This window comes from Musa acuminata, chromosome BXJ2-9, assembly GCF_036884655.1.
Source record: "Musa acuminata AAA Group cultivar baxijiao chromosome BXJ2-9, Cavendish_Baxijiao_AAA, whole genome shotgun sequence".
Taxonomy (NCBI): domain Eukaryota; kingdom Viridiplantae; phylum Streptophyta; class Magnoliopsida; order Zingiberales; family Musaceae; genus Musa; species Musa acuminata.
Window position 1 is genome coordinate 27,245,865 of NC_088346.1, and position 14,030 is coordinate 27,259,894.

General features: G+C 39.4%; 1 protein-coding gene across 1 annotated transcript; it reads right to left on the bottom strand.

Moving 5' to 3' along the window:
* Positions 1-260: 260 nt before the first annotated feature.
* Positions 261-11,126, bottom strand: LOC135621918 (MLO-like protein 6). Its single transcript, XM_065123544.1, has 16 exons — positions 10,810-11,126; positions 4,867-5,012; positions 4,729-4,786; positions 4,377-4,621; positions 3,927-4,043; positions 3,763-3,823; positions 3,563-3,651; positions 3,033-3,107; positions 2,853-2,947; positions 2,651-2,700; positions 2,522-2,562; positions 1,942-2,115; positions 1,834-1,869; positions 1,645-1,712; positions 1,042-1,102; positions 261-939 (listed from the first exon to the last, which is right to left on the bottom strand). Exons 2-16 carry the CDS (start codon positions 4,999-5,001, stop codon positions 475-477), a joined length of 1,770 nt encoding a protein of 589 aa, XP_064979616.1. The 5' UTR covers positions 5,002-5,012; positions 10,810-11,126; the 3' UTR covers positions 261-474.
* Positions 11,127-14,030: the final 2,904 nt, after the last annotated feature.

The window sequence follows — 14,030 nt, forward strand, 5'->3', positions numbered from 1 at the left end:
TAGTATCAACTCGTTCCTAACAGTTGGTATCAAAACCACGTTATTTCTTATTTGGTTTAATAGCCAAGAAAAATAACTCTTTTTGAGTTTCATAAGGGTTTTTCTATCATTCGTCCTCCCATATTCAATGGGATAGACTACATTTACTGGAAAACTCGGATGAGAGTTTTTTTGCTTTTTATGGATTTGAATTTATGAAATATTATTGAAAACGGTTTTAAAAAGTCTTCTACTCTAATAAAAGAATGGAATGATTCCAAGAACAACAGCTAAATACAAAGAACATCAACTGACCAAGATTACTAGTGCCAATATTTAACCTTATCAACAGCTACAGATCAGTTGGTCGTCCATCGTTATCATAGCATGTGTTATGTATCTAATAAATTCTGGTTGGACAATCTACCATAATCCATTACTCTGATGAAATTATCTCCCATGTTCCACATGTGAGATCTTCTAGCCACCTAGTTATCATCTTTGTCTTTTGTCAAATGAAAAATCAACGGAGATCACACTGCTTACATGACCATCAGTCTCATGTGTCATTTGCAGCTCTGATGAACCTCCATATTCTTTCATCTCTTGTTCTTCTTTCATTAATCCTTTTGATGTTGCGGGCTTTCTGTAGTGGGAAAATGATTCGTCAAATGAATGATGGGGTGGTGGGGTCAACTCCTCGGGATCATATTGGTCATCGTCCATGGTGAATTTCTTGGGAGAGTTTTGCAGACTCTCTGCCTCATTATGATGATACTGTAAGACGTGAAGTGGTGATAAGCGATGGGTTGGAGTAGCTGGCCTGCTTGTAGACAAAGAAGGCGTCACACTTGCAGACCTCCTGTTCTCTTTCAAGCGCTTCCTTGCAGTGTGATGCCACTTTCTTAGAGCAGTTGCTACTCTCTCATTAAAGATGGTAGGCTTCAGATTAGACCCCATCTGTATAAGATACAACATTTGTATGTTTTTCAGACTACAAATGTAGGATGTTCTTTCTCTTTTTTTTTTTTTTCGAAAAGCATGTTTGATTATGTAATATACCTGTGTTACCAGTGCATAGAGAGGTAGTGTAACATAGCTACATAGGACCTGTATGAGAACACTGGAAAAAAAAGATGCGCAAGTTAGAACTTTTGGGTTGTATTGAATGTGTATCACAGTTTAATGAGAATATTTATAAATTTGGCATCAATCGAATACTGAAATAATGTACAGTGCTCAGATCAAAAGCTTCGGGAATTAATCTTTATAGTCTGAACAACTTTTTATCTCATATTTTATCATACCTAGGATGAGGACATATATATACCAAAGAGAATTTTTTGGTTTGTTGTTGGTTCGCTTCATTTCGGTTTAAATCCTTTAACAAGCGATGCTCATTGTAAGATGTGTATTAGCTAACTCTACTGTTATCTGGCAAAAAGTGCAAGGTATTTTTTTTTTTCCCCAAATAAGCACACACTAGCAAATTTTCTCTAATGCATAAGTAGTATTTTCGCATGTAGAAATTTTTTTAGAAAACTGAACTGCATAGTTTAGCATGTCGACTATATCACGTCATCGCATTGCATTTGTTTGTAAATTCATATATAGCTGGTTATTGCTTGGACAAAACAACTGCAAGAAAAGAGTAGGAAAACTAACCCCATGGAGATTCGAATAACTATGTCTTCTATACTTTTGTGGAAGCATGAAGGGTAGCCAAACTCATACTGCAAATGATCCCAAGTATAAATAACGTCAAATTAAGTTATCATTTTAATTTGCCATCTACGATAGTTTGGTCAAGGTTATGGATGATAAGTCTTCTTTTTTTTTTTTTTAATTTCTCACCCAACTCCAGGCAAAGAAGGCGAGCTGAAATGCATTCTGCAATGGAGAAAGTGTTGAATTAAGCTACAATTATAGTTATTTGGAAAATTTTGATTCAATAAAAATTACCTGAAATAGGACAAAATGAATTAGAAAGAGTAGAAGGCCTGGGCGGTTGAACCAGAAGAGTTTGTCTCCAGGACGAACAACTGGGACACCCTTAACAACATCCCCACGTTCCATAATTTGTATAGCCATCTTTGTAATTATGACTTGAAGTTTTGTTCCAACCATGAGAACTATCTGCAAATATACTTACTATTGATAAACAGTTTATCATAATTTTGTACTAACTCAGCAAAATGTACTTACTATTGAATTATCTTCGGATCGTCATGTCATAGTTCATGGCATGCTGAGAAGATCACATGCTTATTTTTAACTGATTTGCCTATGATTTGTTTAATCATGTTCCATAGCTGAGATTAAGCTAATACTTGATAGGATGCTCGTATACATCACCAGATAATTTTTTTATTTCTTGTTCACATTAACATATACTTTGGTACAAAACTTTCTTAAGCATTGAGGACTGACATTTACTGACATGCTAAGATCATGTGCAAGTGTTTCCGTAATTGAGAAAAAGTAATGACTTCACAGGAAGTAGAAGTGAAAGTTAGTGTTGGAGAATGCAATTTAGACTTACAATCAAAGGGATAAATGGCAGCCATAAAGAGGAACGCCAACCTGAGAACATATAACAACCATTGAACTGTCATCTCTGTGCACATAATATCATAGGCAGAATTCGGAAACAGGAAATGTCAATACATACCATGTGTATTAAATAGCAGGAAGCATACTGCAATGAACCATATTGTGGGGCTACAAATATTAAAATGAAGAAGAAGAATAAGAAAAAAAAAAAAAACCAAGCCGATGAAACAAACAACTGAAAATTTTGAAGGTGTTGGCATTAATGCACATTCTAATGGCGACTTAATTTTGGTGGGGAGCATATAAATCAATCGTCATACCTTATCCCAACTACAACTTTAAAATCCTCTTCAAGCGACCGCTTTATATACTTCTGAAAGTTAAACTTGCTTGAACTTTGCGGCGCCAAGTGTGCCTGAGATTCTTGTAGTGTGAATTTGCAGCTTGTGTAGCTAAGGCAAGTAGTATGTTGTTGATAGAACCAATGACTAGCTACTTACTATGATGAACCCATGTCGAAGCGTCAAATAATCAACTTTAGAAACTGAGCTCACAAATTGTCTGATAAAGCAGACCTGTTGCAAAAGATGGTCAAACAAATGGTCAATATAAGGAACATAATGGAGTGTTTTTTTCTTTCTTACATTTTATCTTCCTTCATGATATTACAAGCAAAGAGGAAGATCAGCCCACGGTAAGTGACACAGATTATTGGTTTCAAAACAAGGAAATTGTTGATATTTAAGGCTCCTTGTGTTTTTGCTATTGCTATCGTCATCTAATCTTTCTCTCTTCTTGATCATTCATTATCTACAAGCACTGCTTTCTCTTCCATTTTAACTGCTGCTAGACATTTTTTATTTTTGGTCTAAGAAACAACAATCTATTTTCCTAGAAAGAGCTAATGATCAGCATAGCATTATTTAAAGAGTCTATCCTATCCTACTAGAACATTACTGGAGTTCCCTGATATGCTACTAGTGCAGGTTTCGTACAAAGTAAAACAGGATGTACTGGATTTAGATCTTACAATCCAGACGAGAACATGCGACTTGCTCCAGAAATTCAAGTGCCGACGGCCAAATGATGTATCCCTTGCAAATCTAAACCTGTCAGGATCTGTTTAAATATTTTGGACAGAGTTGCAACACATTCATCAGTGCTATTCAAGTGCAATGCAATACAATACATCAACAACACAAAGCAACATGTAGAGGCATACTAATGTACCATGAGAGAATTGGTATTCGGCTGTTTCAGTCTCTAATTCCCATGATTTCCACCTTCTCATCTGTATTGTATGTGGTACATGGATCGCCCATAACATATATAAGTTGATGTTTGTTATGAATCAAGTTCAAGCCATTGTATTAATTAAACACTGCTGTCCGTACCTTCAGTCTACCCAGAGCCATGGTGACCACGCAGTAAAGGATGTGGGAGACGGCCAAGGCGAAAATGAAAATGTGAAGCTGATTGATGCCTTCGGTGGAAATGAAAGGAACTTTTCCCTGTATGATTTGGCATCGAGATGTTAGGAAACTTTATTGGAAGCTTTTGAAATCAGAGACATCAAGACCCGATGGCAAGCAGACTGATCTCGATAGCATATCACTATTGGCTTAGTGAGGTGGAACTTTATGATAGGAAAAGGCTTAAGATTGAACTAATCAATTATGGTAGAGAACGTTGTACGGTTTGACGAAACTTCAGGTGGGGAGATAATTAAGTTAAGTATATTAATTATGAATGTTCAAAGATGCCAAGTTCACTCATTTTGTCATTTGATTTTCTTTTTTAAATCTATCATCAATGTTGACAGAGGATGAAAGGAGGTTTCTTGCCTTGGCTGAACATTTGTCTGTTGACCCTCCTCCAACTAAAATGCGTCGGAATCGCAGAAGCCTTCGTCCGTTGTTGTTTTCGTTTGAATCCTCGGACCGGTGCTCGTCATCGCCTGCGATGACAGCCTCTTCCGAGGCCTTACATGGGTGCCATGAATTGCCAACACTCTCGGACACACATATCTCTGATATGAGGTTTTGGCTCACAGTAAGAAGCAAGGATATGAAGCCCAGCAGCATCAATTCTGTAAGACAAAAAAACTATGTTGCATCAATTTCTCTTTCTCTTGTTCCATTGGTAGTTGTTATGTCAACACTAACGAAGGTAGGTAATTAATGTAGAACCACAAACCAGATTTGATCTTTTCTAGTGCTTCATATAGTGCGCTTTTGTGATGCTTTCTTAACCACTGCAGGAGGCCAGTTTAGCTACTGCTGATGATGCATCCAACCAGCATGCACAAATTGTTGGGACATGAAACAAACTTGCCTTGCCAATACGGTGGATGATTTGCTCGATGATGATCGAGAGGATGACAAGAACCAAGCAAACTGCGGCGACTGCCCACGTCGGAGTCTCCACCAACGATCGACTACTACTGCCATCACCACCACCGCCGGCCATGGGCGCGTACCCTTCGATCCCAAGAACAAATGTTAGGGATACTATGGAAAATATGATTTCTACAATCGACAAAAAGGTGAAGAAGATATATAGACATTGAGGGAGAGATGATGATTTCGGATGGCTTCTTTTTTGTTTTCTTTTGCTTTTTTCCTTTACAAGCCTTCATCGTTTCTATCATGTCATAAATATAGGTGAGAAGGCTCGGTATGCTTACGTACTTGGCGGCGGCTAGGTGAGAAGGGCCGGTTTGCTTATGTGTTTGTCGGCGCCTAGAATCATTTAAGACCAATCTCTTCAAGTCATATATTACGGGTATAAACCCTGATGTCACTTAACAGGATCGACTGTCCTATGGACCCTCTAAAGCTGTCTTATGGATCTCTGCAGATAACATAAAAGCAGCTTGTAGATCCTTTAGGTTATATCTTCTAAATAGGATTTTTGTTATGCAAGAAAGTGATTGTTGTAAATTCTATTCGAAGTAATTGTAATGTAACAGCTACAAATAGTTTCAATCTATATATATATATATATATATATATATATATATATATATATATATATATATATATATATTTATATTCAACATTGTTCTGAATAATGACATAAGCATGATATGGACATCACCTGACAATAATGTGGTCGCAACTTGGATGACACTCATTGCCCCATAGCGTGTACATCACTTTTCATCATCTTGGTTTGCATACAAGTAATTTTTTTTTCTTTTCCCTTTTTTTGACATGTATAGTAGTATTTTAACTAGATATTTTATTGGACTGAACATGGGTTATAGCTGATGACAACTAGCATCTAGGCTAAAAGGTTGGAAAGACTTTCTTTAAGTTTCTAAGAACAATCTAAATGATTACAACTTTCGAGGGCTTATAATATATTTCAGTATGGTACAACAAGTTTTCCTTTTGTCGTTTTCTCTGTTCTTCTGTGTCGTCGACTAAGAACAACTCTCAACGTTCCTCATTTAATTTCAATGTCGATCTAAACGTGATACGTGTGTGAATCTGACTGCAGAACTATTCTTAGCCTACAGGTCAAACTTTGTCTCCTGAATTTTCAATATATAAATATGATAAATGCACATGTATATAACTCGACGACAAACATATATTTGTCCGTAAGTACAGATCAATGATTCCTCCCACAAGTCGATTCTACGTGCGATATGTTGAATCTCATATTTTGATGATGAAATTACTTGATATATGTTTATGATTTAATCTGCGTTTTGAGTGACGCAGGATGCTTCGATCAGGATGAGATAATTAAAGCAGGAAAATCATGTTGTGCCGAAGGAATATGTCAGAAGATTGGACGTCGGGCCGGTGGATCGGTCGACGTATCGACAGAAGGCTTCGGGCCGTGGACTCGGGCATCGGGCCAAGAAGAGCGGGTATTGTGCCAAGGATATCGGAGTTGCGGAGTCAACTGGCCGATTGGGCAATAGGCTGCAGGAGAGGACGATGCGCCGAAGAATCGGACGAAGCGTCGAGGGACCAATGACATGCCGGACAACTTGGTTAAATTGCTTAGGATTAATTGTCTCGATCGAAGTTTTGTTTTAAGTGTGCAGGATTAACTACGATGAAAGTTATACAAGCAGCAGGAGTTGCGCCGGAGTCAAGTTCATGATCACGTTGGGAGTTCGAGAGTTCGACGGAAGTTCGGACGGTCGTCGGAGGTTCTGCGGGAACAGATCCGAGAATTCCAGAAGCTTGCCAAGCGAAGCTCGTCGGAACTCGCCAAGTGGATCGTCGCAAGTCCAGGAGTTTGCCGGAAGTCCGTAGGAGGATCACCGAGGGTTCATCGGATGATCGACGGAAGTTCGCCGGAAACTCGCCGGAAGAAGCGATTGACGCACCGAAGCAAAGCTGCAGAAATTGTCTTAGATTTAATCGTAGTTAGCACGTTGATTAAGTTGGAAATAGGAGGTGATCCCATTAGCTTAATCCAGGGGCAATTGGGCCCCTGAAAAACTGAAATTGGGCCGAATGGAGCTAACCATTCGGACCCTGATTGCACTAGGAGGTGCAACCGCTCAAGCCAGGAGGTGGCACCGCCTAGGCTAAGTCTCCCAGGGAGACTGGGCGATGCAACCGCTCCAGCCAGGAGGTAGCACCGCCTGGGCTCAGTCTCCGAGCGAGACTGGGCGGTGCAACCTCCCCTGACAGAGGTAGCACCGCCTGGGCTCGGTCTTCGAGCTCTGGCAGGAGAGGTGCAACCGCCTCAGTCAGGAGGTGGCACCGCTTAGGGCTCAGTCTCCGAGCCAGACTCAGGCGGTGCAATCGCCCCTGATAGAGAGGTGCAATCGCCTGGGCTCAGTCTCCGAGCTCTGCCAAGCGATGCAACCTCTCCAATCAGGAGGTGCAACCGCCTGATCCTGGAATTCCGGGATTTGATCGTTTTGAGCTCCAAATTTGAACTGGGTTGGGGCCTATAAATACCCCACCCATTCAGCACAGAAAGAGCAAGAGATCCACACCGAATTCTTGATCTTTTCTGTGATTCTAAGAGCTCAAATTTGTGTAAAGTCCAAAAGTTCTCCTCTTTCTGTTCTTCAAGTCTTGAGTTGTAAAGAGAGGAGAGAAAGGATCTGTAAGGGTTGTCTCCTGAGCCCGTCAAAAGGAGAGAAACTGTAAAAGGGCAGTTGGCCTTCGCCTATTGAAGGAAGGCCTCTAGTTGACGTCGGTGACCTTGTCGGTGGAGGAAGCCAAAAGTGGAGTAGGTCAAGACTGACCGAACCACTCTAAATCTCTGGTTTGCTTTTACTTTGAGCACTTTATCATTACTGCAAACCTCCTACATAGCTACTGCCCTCTGCGCTTTTACGAACAAGTCTCTAAGTTTTGATTTTTCTGAATCTGCATTCAGACGTAAATCGGTGTTTTCGTACGATCTTTACATTGTAGTTTACGTTTACGTTCTGATTCCATTTATAACTGCAAACTGTCTTCTGTGCTTTTACGAACGAGTTTCTAAGTTCATATCTTTATAAAACTGCGCAAATTACGTTTAGACGTAAAACTACGTTTAGACGTAAAATTGCGTTTAGACGTAAACTGCGCAAACTGTGTTTAGACGCAAACTGCGTTTAGACGTAAACTGCGTTTAGACGTAAACTGAGTTTAGACGCAAACTGCGTTTAGGCGCAAACTGTGTTTAGACGCAAACTGCGTTTAGACGTAAACTGAGTTTAGACGTAAAACTGCGTTTAGACGCAAACTGCGTTTAGACACAAACTGCGTTTAGACGCAAACTTAGTTTAGACGCAAACTGCGTTTAGACGCAAACTGCGTAAACTGCGCTTAATCTTAAGATTGGCTTTTACATCGAAATCACTTTTATTGAACAAACGCAGCTTTCGTTTTTAATCGTTGAAAGATTTTCGCTGTACTAATTCACCCCCCCCCCTCTTAGTGCTCTCGATCCTAACACGATAAACATGTGGAAGTAACCTTACTCATCTCGTATAAGCAGAACGATCATCTTTTTTGATTTCATCTTCATGACACAAAGAATGACATGCATGTGTCAATCTACAAGTTGACATGAGAATAAGATATGGGCATACATGTGGGTTTAGACCGATGCCAAGTCGATAGTACTTAACGAGGGCGTGAAAGTTAAGTCGATCACTCATTAATTAGGTTGAGTGAGAAATAAAACGACACAATGATTGACATGCATGTGTCAATCTACATATTGACATGAGAATAAGATATGAGCATATGCATATGGGTTTAGACTGATGCAAGTCGACGGTACTTTAACGAGGGCGTGAAAGTTAAGTTGGTCACTCGTTGATTAGGTCGAGTGAGAAATAAAATGAAAAAAGCAGCATGGGAAATTCTTGGATCGAGGAGGATTAGTTTTCTCTTAGAAATTGGTGAACAAGGAGTTGGTTTTTAATGACGATGTTTTCTTCCTTCTTTCCTAACTACATCGTCATCCTTTTTCTGGTTTTTTCCTGTTTGTCAACAAATTAGAACTTTCCAGCTGAAATGTCCAATATTCTCCCTTCGGGTAGCTACAAAAGAAACTTCAAGTTATACGATGTGATGGTACTTTTTGTGTGTGTGACACGTTGACTTGGATAATATACATCATAAGGTGGATTGAATGGAGGAGAAAATGCAAAAGACGTACGTACACTCAATCTAAGCTATATTTTTCATTCATGCAACTGGACATCCAAGGGAATAAAAAGATTATTTATTTATTTATTTATTTTTTTATTTCATAGGGAATATAAAAAAATTAGGTTTATGCAGATGATACGTGGGATATTGACAATTCCAATTGTCAATTCCTCAATGCATGCCGTCTCACCCCATCTCTGGAAATTAAGGGCAATCAGTGACATGCATGGTCTGTGAAGAAAAATAAGAAACACAACAAGAAGTATCGTCACACCTGCCCAAGTTTGCGTTGATTTCTAAACAAGGACAAGGAAGGCTTGGTCTGGAAGACAAGTCAAAGGCTGCACGCCATTAACCAGGAAATATCATTGGAGGAGGAAGGTGCAAGTTTGAAGAATCAACTTCATGAGTCCGTCAAAATACCCCAACTTCCTCCCATGTTTTCTAAAATTCTGTATGCTGATTCTTTTCCTAATTTGATGTCAGATGCACACCTCACAAAATTATAACTCTCTTTCTTTCTCTCTCATCTAACTAGGGTTTATTTAACCTGGACGAGGTGTTGTGTATTTTACCTATCTCGGTCCGGGAGTGAATCGAGATGAGGATCATATCATTCCGCTTGTGGTTAGGATTCGTGATCGCATCTTCACAAACAAGAATCTCAAGGATGCGTTTGATCTCCTTAAATCTAGTGCCACTGCCTGTCGTTGCCGATTACCCCATCCTCTAGTGCTTCTCCTCTTCTTCCTCTCTCCTCGCCTCTGCCCCCACCTCCTTCTCCTCTTCTTCTTCCTCGAGCCCTCACCCTATGGTACCGAAGCACGTGCTGATATACCATATGTCAGATACGAACCAAGTCTATACTGATCCAACTAGAGACTGATATAGGTCCAGTACTTGCTTCAGATCTAGCATGATTTAACAATGTTTGCAGACTCCAAAATAATTGAAGATAGATATAGGGATATGAGTTCGCTATGGCAGTGTTCATTTGCTCTCCCCAAAAGCAAGGATTGCTGTTAATCTTTCGTTTCGTGTGCAGATCCCCAAACAAAGAGAGATGGTGTTTGTTTTTGCTTCTGCCATGGTATTCAAAGTTTGAAACTTACTTCTTGCCTCATAGATTAAGATAAAATAAGATCATTCATGTAACTATTTAACGTGATCTAGCTAACTATGTCCGCGTGCAGTTAACTTGCATTCATCGTCGTCGGCAAACTAAACCTTTGATGTACTAGTGCTCATTTTCTCTCTCTCCAAAAGCATGACTAGCGTTGCAGATCCTCAAGCAAGGACCAGACATTAAGAAACTTCCAGTGGCCGTGTCTCAAGGCTTCTAACATCGAGAAACTTCCTGTTTGAGAGGTTCAGGTACGTTTTGTTGCTATTTAATATGATCTAACTATGTCTAAGAGATCTTTAGCTAAGTACAGGGAGATGATTTTTACGGATCAGTGTTCATTTACTCTTTCTAAAAGCATGACTTGCCGTTGCATATCCTTAAACGAGAAGAGATGAAGCTTGTTTCTATTCACGTCAAAAGCCATGGGTATTCATAGTTTTACCCTTCATTAACCTCGAAAGAAAAAAGAACCAACATCCTTATCCTTAATGCAACAATATCAGCATAGCTTTAGTGGCGTACCTCAGTAGGTACGTGATGCAGTACTGGAACAGCAAGAGAGGGAAGTTTCAGCTCCCAAGAGACTCTGCCCTCTCCCACCGGGAAATGAAACCAGTGGAGGATCTCAAACTGCAAAACCAGATATATGTCGATGTACTCGTCAATATCAGATTGCTTGGCCTGTATGTATGTATATATAGGCTATAGGCGTAACTGATGACGACGTGAGGAAGTCTGGAACAGATCTTCCCAGGGAAAAGTGAGGCCACTCGAACATTGTAGACTAATCAGACTCCAAGACTTGGAAGCCCACCGTTTGTTTATGGACCGTGGAACGAGTCAATTTGAAAAGGCTGGTGAGTACACACGATACATGTTGATTCCATGGCCTGCCTGGCACTAATGGCTCCATAAATAATTTCTGCTTTCTTCATGTGTTTGTGTGTGCATACGTTTGCAAGGTCGCAAGTCCAAGCACTTTGGTATAGCTTGAAATGACCAGTTCAAACATCAATCTTCTGATGGTAAATGCTCCATCTGGACCATCTGATACAAAGGGAAGCTTAGTTTTTTATTGCATACATGTGGAGAGTCTTGGTGAAGGAGGAGGCGGACAAGAAGAAGTGATCAGACCTTTCGTTGAGGAAATAATCAGGATAGGCAAAAGCATTTCCAGCTAAGATGCCTCATACAATAAAATATACTGTCATCTGATAATTACACAACTCAAATGATCTTTATACAAATTGACAAGTACTAACAAAGAAGTAAAACGTGAATTTTTCCTTGTCACAACTTTCGCATGGATCGAATAAGCACAACACACAGCACAGAGCTCAATATATACTGTATCATCTGATTATGTGAGTGTAGCTTCCCTTCACCTTGAAGGACTGCGCGAAATGGTGCTTGCAGGTTTTGTGGTATGATTCACCTCTCATAGCCTTTTTGCTACACTAATTTAATTTAAAAATTAAATTATTAAATTATGAGTTAATTCAGATATATATCATTCAACTTTTTCGATATTTATGAATGTAAAACTATTTGTTTAGTCCTATTTTTAATCTCTCCTCATATATAAATATCTTTTAACAAAAATATATCTGATCAATTAGGAACAGTATGTATCATGCCAACCTTCTCCAAAGGATATACTGTTTTGTTGCAGCCGGCACATTTTGTCTTGGGTGCCAATAAACCTGGCTGATAACTTGCTTGAACTCGAGACTTAAAAGATTAGTCATTTGTTTGCTATCTTCAACTGTAAAGGTTAGAATAATAATTAGCCAAGAATGGTGAAGAGAAGGGACATGGAGTTATTGTAACAATTCATTCTTCCCGCCGGATTTTGTACCTTAGCATCATAGAACCACCATCATCAAACTATAAGGTGAAGGCAGAAATCCAACAAGAACATAATTCATGTAATATCCCTAATTGTACTTAAGGAATCGAAAATAAATATAAATATCCCTAATTATAGGGATTAAATTATAAAAAAAGTATAAAAAATCCTAGAAATGAGAGGTAGAGAGAGTGATGAGGGAAAATATTATTGACATCTTAGTCAGCTTGATGTGGTTCTGACTCATATGCGTAGGGTTATCAGAGTTACCTCCGAGGTAGAAATATCAAGCTCCCGAGGTGTCACATGTACGAAGATCAAGGTCGAAAGAGGTTTTTCGATCTGATTCATTTGACACTGAAATTCATAACCCCAAGTCTCTAAGTGCGGATGCAAGCGGTTAAAAAATATAGGCCCCTACTCCTTTATGTTAAGAATGTATTTTTATACCTAGTCGCAGAGGGTAAAATATTTTATAGAATATTCTACGAGAATGATGAGGGAGAATACTCTGTGAAATATTCTTTAGACTCTTGTCCACATGGGCAAACGAATGGAAGTTGACTTGAAATCCACGTAACGATTATATATTAGATGATGATTAGTTGATAGTGTATTCACTATTATTTGTACCCCTGCCTAAAGGCATGCTTTGGGGCTTTTGTAAAGGGGGCTCAAAGTGTGGCATTTAGTTCATCCGACATGAGAGTGTTCAGGATCTCCTCTCATGGGTTGGGTTTTCCTGACTCGCTTGCCTTGGGAATATTTTGTCCTACGCTTCCATCGTAGTAGATTTCTTCTTATATAGGTCATGTTTTTTTGACTTATGCGTTTTGGGCATATTTTGCCCTATGCTTTTATCATGATAGATATTTCATGTAGGTCAAATTTTCCTGACTCGCGCATCTTTGGCATATTTTGCTTTGTACCTCCATAGTGGCAAATCTCCTTACATGAGTTAAGTTTTCCTAACTCACGTGCCTTGGGAATATTTTTTGTGCCTATACCATGGTGGATCTCCTTATGCGGGTTCGGTTTTTTTAACTCATGCCTCGGGCATATTTTATTTTGCATCTCCACCATGATAGATCATGCATGGGTTGGGTTCTCCTAACTCATATTTTTTGACTTACATGGGTTGGGTTCTTCATGATAGATCTTCTTATGGAGGTCAAGTTTTCCTACCTCAACTACCTTGAGCATATTTTACTTTGTGCCTCTATTGTGGTGGATCATCTTATACGAGTCAAGTTCTCTTGACTCAAGCGCCTCGGGCATATTTCACTTCGTGCCTCCGCCATGGCGAATATCTTTATGTGGGTTATGTTTTCTTAACTCATGCACCTCAGATACATTTTACTTTGTGCCTCTATTGTGGTGGATTTCTCCTCATATGAGTTGGGTTTTTTTGACTCACACGCCTCGAGCACATTTTGCTTTGGGCCTCCATCGTGGTGGATCTCCTTAAGTTGGCCAAGTTCTCTTGACTAATGTGCCTCGGGCACATTTCGCTTTGTGCCTCCACTATAGCGGATCTCCTTATATGGGTCAGGTTTTCTTGACTTATGTGGTTTGGGCATATTTTTCTTTATGCCTCCACCATGACAGATTTCTTCTCATGCGGGTTGGGTTTTTGCTACTCATGCGTATTGGGAACATTTTGCTTTGTGGCTCTACTATGGCGAATTGCTTTGCACGGGTCAGGTTTTCCCAACTCACATGTCTCAAGTATATTTTATTTTGTATCTTTATCATGGTATATTACTTTACACAGGTCAAATTTTCTAGACTCACACATCTCGAGCTTATTTTACCTTATGCCTCTTATTAGGAAATATTAAGAAGCATCACATGTTCAGCAAAAAATTAAAACAAAAACCATTCATAAACAGGA